Raw genomic sequence first — 6,622 nt, 5'->3', positions numbered from 1 at the left:
ATATATATATACATTTACAATTGTATATATAAATCTATATACATATACATATACACACACACACACATATATATATATGCGAATATATACGTATATATATATATATATATACATAAATACATCTATAATACAGACACATACACATATATATACAAATAGAAGAATGTACACAGTTATTGACAGATATATGCATATGCATATAAATATATCTATATAAATATATATGTATATATATATCTATACATAAATATATATCTATATGCATACATATATACATATATCTATACATACATATATATATGTATATATACACCTACATAAATATATATATATACGCACACACGCACATATATATAAATAAATATTCAAATATATATGTCTATATATATATATATACTAACATATAAAAAATATATACATTAAATATACAAGGATGTACATCACTTAAGTTTATTATAATATAATATGCGTACACAAAACTACAAAAATATTATATATTATATATATATTTATATATATATAAATATATATATATATATATATATATATAAATATATATATATATAAATATATATTCAAATATGTATATGTCTATATATTTATATATATACTAACATAAAAAAATATACATCACTAAATATACAAGGATGTACATCACCAATTTTATTTTAATATAATACACATACACAAAACTCAAAAATATTATATATGTATACATATACATTTATACATACATACATTTATATATGTATATATATATATATATATATATATGTATACAGATGACATGTACACACACACACACACACATAGATATATGTATATATATATATGTTACATGCATATTCATACATACACACACGCACACGCACACACACACATATATATATATATATACACAGATATATATATATATACGCATACATTTGCATATATGATGTATATATACGTATACACACACACATATATATACATATATATGTATATATATATATGTATATATGCATATACGAGCACGTGATCTACAAGGATATACATAGTTACGTTTCGATGTGACGTCTATGTCCAATCGTATACTTCTATTGGCCTTTTCCCCTCAACCCAAACGTTCCTCTTATAATTAGCTCATCTCTTGTCGGGCATTTGAGCAGCGATTTCATATGTGGCCTGCAATAGATATATTTTCATCGAGCTACCAACATCTGCCGCGCCAGAAACACACACAGATCTATGTCCATTTGATAAAACAAAGTCCGTCGCAACTGGTTCCAGGACAGGGCGTCAGATGGGACTATTAATAATTCACTCAAAACATCGCATATGCCCTTAGTATACAGTAGCTTTATATATATGCGCACGTGTTTATATATATATATATGCGCACGTGTTTATATATATATGCGCACGTGTTGCGTTCCATCTTAGCGCATGGCGGCCACCAACGCAGCCACAGCCAGCGCAGCAGCGGCGGGTGCGGCAGCGTTGAACCCAAACATGTTCATGAAGTGACGCTTGGGCGATGGATTTCTGTATATGCCGTTTGAGGATGAAAGAGAAACGTGAGCTCTACTGACAGACTATATTGGGGCATGGTTACGAGCTTGAATACATTGTTCGGTCTTAGGGAGTGTTATGATAGATGTTCGGTTTTTGGGAGTGTTATAATAGATGTTCGGTCTTTGGGAGTGTTATAATAGATTAATAGAGGAGTGACTTGTAGTGGTGTTTTTCTCCTTGTTAAACTACACCAGTCACTTGCACACAATCATACGACGAGTGGCAGTAACAGCGGAGGAGCATGCGAGCTTGTGGCTACAGGCCATGTAGAGATATAACACTCCACCCGGGTATACCTGCGTTCTACCGTACATACACTTTAACGTACACCAAACCACAACCCGTATCGCCTCGGCGAATAAAAGAGCACTAGGACTACCCGTATAAATATATAGGAAGTGAAGTGAGCACACAACCGACAACTGTGAGCAAGGGCACCTGGGACTAGTAGAGAAACGAATCTGTAGCAACAAGTATCATAAAATGGTGTGTGCTAGTAGGTCTAAATCAATCTCTAAGACGCCTGTACCAAAAATATGAATCAGCGCAAAGAGTATATAACTACCTGAAGGGTAATTGTGCAAGCATATAGGCCGTGTCTGTATTTGTATTGTTTGCATATGCTCGTAAGAAACACAAGCTTACCTCGCCTCCGCATACTCGGCTATCTTCTGCTCCACCATCAGCTTATGCGGTTGTTTGCCCATGCCCAGGCGCCCTCTCCACAACTTAACAAGCGGCTCGTTCGTCTCTAAACCTACAGCTCTGTGAAGAACATATTAACATACACACTGATGAATATGCATTCTCGTGAATCGAGGTCAACCTATCCCACACAACCCCTGATGACGAGTCGGTCTCTATATACACAGCTCTACAGGCGTGGTCTGATGTTGTACATACCGTAGTACACGGTGATAAGCGGACTACTGAGGGTGTGGGCATTCTCATACCATGACTCATTCGGGTGCACCACGAGGTAGGTGGCATAGACAACTTAAGACGTACGACCCTTTAACTAAGCATGGTTTCACACCATTTGGGGACAGACAGGCTACATTCTATCGCCTAGAATATGTAATATAACACCATTGATTTGTCGTATGCGCCAAACGAGCAGAGACGGCTCAGCCAAGATGTAATATCTCCTGCTTTATCATAAGGTACAGGCTTAGATGATACGTATCTGCATATGTGCCACTGTACGCTATACATGTGGATATATAGATAATTGTGGACTCTAGTAGACGCGTCTTTAACGCATATGTATCATTTGAATGTCATATACCCGTCGTTAACGCATATGTATCAATTGAATGTCATATACCTTTGGACTATAGTAGACGCGTCTTTAACGCATATGCATCAATTCAATGTCATATACCTTCGGACTATAGTAGACGCGTCTTTAACGCATATGTATCAATTGAATGTCATATACCTTTAGACTATAGTAGACGCGTCCTTAACGCATATGTATCAATTGAATGTCATATACCTTTGGACTATAGTAGACGCGTCTTTAACGTATATGTATCATTTGAATGTCATATACCTTTGGACTATAGTAGACGCGTCTTTGGGGCATATGTATCCGTACCAATCGCCTTCTTTCTGTTCCTCCACACTCAATTTGTCACTGCCATATACGATGAGATTACCTGAGCCAATCAGAATGCAAGATTAGGTGTCAATTGGTAGGTAATTTCCCTAAATCTCGTCATGTGCCGCCAACAATGAGGATTGCACCCGTGCGCCGAACTCGCACACGGGACAAGAACGGACACTTGCTACCCGTAACAACCGGGAATAGTGGAAAGTGGGATGCAAACGCGTTCACATAGATACACTACACTGTGCACAATCAGAGTGTTAGAAAGGATGAGAGCCGGAGTACATAAACGTTGGCTGTCGAGCAACAGATAAGAGACACAACTTAACATGAACTTACGGAAAGGATTGGCTCTATACCTATATTTCGCAATCGACGAAAGGCATGATATATTCTATACCAATGGGAAAGGCATGATATATATTGCAACAGACGCCAAAGGTGGTGTGTAACCAGAGATGGCGCATAACAGCTCAATCTGTGCATGAACATAGGCATTGTCACCCCCTGGTAGAGATGCACACTGAGACAACCCATGTTCTACAGAACAATACAAGGTACAATACAAATATAGTTAAAATGCAAATGGTTGATGGTTTGAACTGAACCTTTAACTGTTTGAATTTCAACTGTATTAAAACCTAATATAGTTAAAATACAAATATAGTTACAATACAGATATGACTAAAATACAAATATAGTTACAATACAAGGATTGTTACAATATAGGGATAGTTGATAAATTCCATCTATACGATTGCTATACTGTCCGTGCAGTGGTTTGCTACGGTCGCCATTTGTCATACAACTATAAAACTTTGTTTAAAGAGTATAGCGGACTGCTTGTGCGTTTGCGTAGTGATTTCAAAATCACAGCTCAGGTGATTTTGGTGATATATCGACGAGGAGTGCGTATACGCGTTGCACACCATTCTATCGTTCAGAGCGCATACCGGAGAACATACACAATACAATGGCTATTCCTACACACTACATTGCTTACATGGCTATTCATAAACACCACATTGCTTACATGGCTATTCATACACATCACATTGCTTACATCGCTATTCATACACACTACATTGCTTACATTGCTAATAATAAACACTACCTTGCTTACATGGCTATTCACACATACTACATTGCTTACATGGCTATTGGTTCACGAGTACAGAAAAAGCTATAGCCCCTTCGCTCGTCTCTGGGCAAATGGGAACACTCACATCATCCAGACGATACATTCACGCGACGACAATGCTACAATAGTCATTGCCACAGGAACTCAATCTGTACTCAAAGCGCACAGGCGACTAAATTTATCAGCACTGCAACGTTCCCAGTCGTATTCTATTTATAGAACTGCTTACAAGAGCAGATACTTACTCACCTGCATACTTATGCCCTCCCACGTGTGAGCAGCCGCGCACCGCCACACCCACATCATGGCGGTCTGGCTGTGTGCTATTTTTAGAAGCGTTCTGAATGGCCGTGCGGGTGCGATGGTCACTCGCACATGTCCTTATGGCGTCCACTAGTTCGGGCCCACACTTCCCACAACGCATGTCACGTTTAGCCTGAGCATGAATTATTAATGGAATTCTCAAAATCTGAATATGCACACATAGAACGTATGTGTACGCACACACACGACAAAATAGTACTATAAGACATTCTGAATACGCACACACACAACATACGAATACTATGAGAGACAATGAATACGCACAAATACAGCATACGAGTATAATAAGACACTCTGAATACATAAAAACACAACATACGAGTACTATAAGAAACTATGAATACACATACACACAACATACGAGTATTATAAGACCTCTGAATACGCACACACACAGCATACGGGTAATATAAGAAACTATGAATACGCACACACACAACATACACGTACTATAAGTCACTCTGAATACGCACATACACAACATAACATACGTGTGCGCAAACAAAGATATCGCTGGTGTGCACGTCCGTGCCACTTCCAAACTCTGCATTGGCCAATATGTTATTGACGAACTCATCAGCGTCTACACCTCTGAACCGTTTCCGCTCGGGATACACCAAAAGATCCCCTTCTTGATCACCTATCGACGGATCCGCTGTAGTAGAACAATGAGGGTATATATATATATATATATACATATATGTATACGGTTGTCAGAATATGTGGGTATGTATTTGTATTGTCGAGTATTCGGAATCAGGTGCACATGCGGCTCCGAGGAGCTGTGTGTTAAAGTGTAGGGTGTGTACAACCACAGGGTTGTTTGGACAACTGTGAGAACGCGAGAGTATGCTCCATTCCGTTTTTCAATACAAATTCTGTTTTTTCAAAACTAAAGCTGTGATGATCCATTCTCCTGCGAGGTTTTTAAATGCAAACACCATCAATGCAATATACTGCTATATATATATCGCTCAATGCAATATACTGATATATAAATAATACTCAGTGCAATATACTGCTATATATATAGCACTCAATGCAATACACTGCTATATATATAGCACTCAATGCAATATACTGCTATATATATATCACTCAGTGCAATATACTGTATATAAATAGTACTCATTGCAATGTACTGCTATATATATAGCACTCAATGCAATACACTGCCATCTATAAAGCACTAAATGTAATATACTGCTATATATATAGCACTCAATGCAATATACTGCTATATATATAGCACTCAATGCAATACATTGCTATATATATAGCACTCAATGCAATATACTGCTATATACATCAATGCAATATACTATTATATTTATATCACTCAATGCAATATACTGCTATATATATAGCACTCAATGTAATATACTGATATATATATGTCACTCAATGCAATACACTGCTATATATATAGCACTCAATGCAATACATTGCTATATATATAGCACTCAATGAAATATACTGCTATATATATAGCACCCTCAAATACCCAAAGAAGTAATGTATAAAAAGTACTGCAACTCAACTACAAGTAAACACACCGGTGTGGAGCCGCAATACCTTCGCACAGGGTGAATTTAGTTATAAGACCAGTCCTTTTACTGAGTACTCCGATTGCTCTGCTCAGATCACTTGATGGTCCAGCCATTAGCTCCACCTTCGAGGGCCAACTTTCAGCTGTTCCCCAAATTAGAAACACGTGCCTGTCCAGGAATAAAATTTATAAAATGGAGTGTAAAGGACAGGCTTACCCAACATGGCCCAGTGCAAGTCGAAACCGTAAATAGGGAATAAAGTTGTGAGCAGGTACATATATATGCTGATACACGACTTACGTCGTATATGTACATATAAATATATATATACATAAAAATATATATGTATATATATGTATATATATATATATATATATATATAATATATATATGTATATATATATATTATAATATATGTATATACATATATATATATAG

The 6,622-nt window shown here is 36.9% G+C and overlaps 1 protein-coding gene across 2 annotated transcripts in view; it reads right to left on the bottom strand.

Moving 5' to 3' along the window:
* Nucleotides 1-1,376: 1,376 nt before the first annotated feature.
* The window catches only part of SARC_07834, a 7,277-nt gene continuing 2,031 nt past the window's right edge, over nucleotides 1,377-6,622 (bottom strand). For both annotated transcript variants that reach the window (XM_014298205.1, XM_014298204.1), the window contains 6 exons: nucleotides 6,210-6,352; nucleotides 5,126-5,289; nucleotides 4,560-4,746; nucleotides 3,113-3,218; nucleotides 2,203-2,322; nucleotides 1,377-1,527 (listed from right to left, as the gene is read on the bottom strand). In XM_014298205.1, the coding sequence (XP_014153680.1) occupies nucleotides 1,422-1,527; nucleotides 2,203-2,322; nucleotides 3,113-3,218; nucleotides 4,560-4,746; nucleotides 5,126-5,289; nucleotides 6,210-6,352 (826 nt within the window). In that variant the 3' untranslated portion in view covers nucleotides 1,377-1,421. The remainder of the gene's footprint in view (nucleotides 1,528-2,202; nucleotides 2,323-3,112; nucleotides 3,219-4,559; nucleotides 4,747-5,125; nucleotides 5,290-6,209; nucleotides 6,353-6,622) is intronic.

Source organism: Sphaeroforma arctica, assembly GCF_001186125.1.
Source record: "Sphaeroforma arctica JP610 unplaced genomic scaffold supercont1.650, whole genome shotgun sequence".
Classification (NCBI taxonomy): domain Eukaryota; class Ichthyosporea; order Ichthyophonida; genus Sphaeroforma; species Sphaeroforma arctica.
The sequence above is the reverse complement of the archived record's forward strand: the minus strand, read 5'-3'. Positions and strand labels throughout refer to the sequence as shown.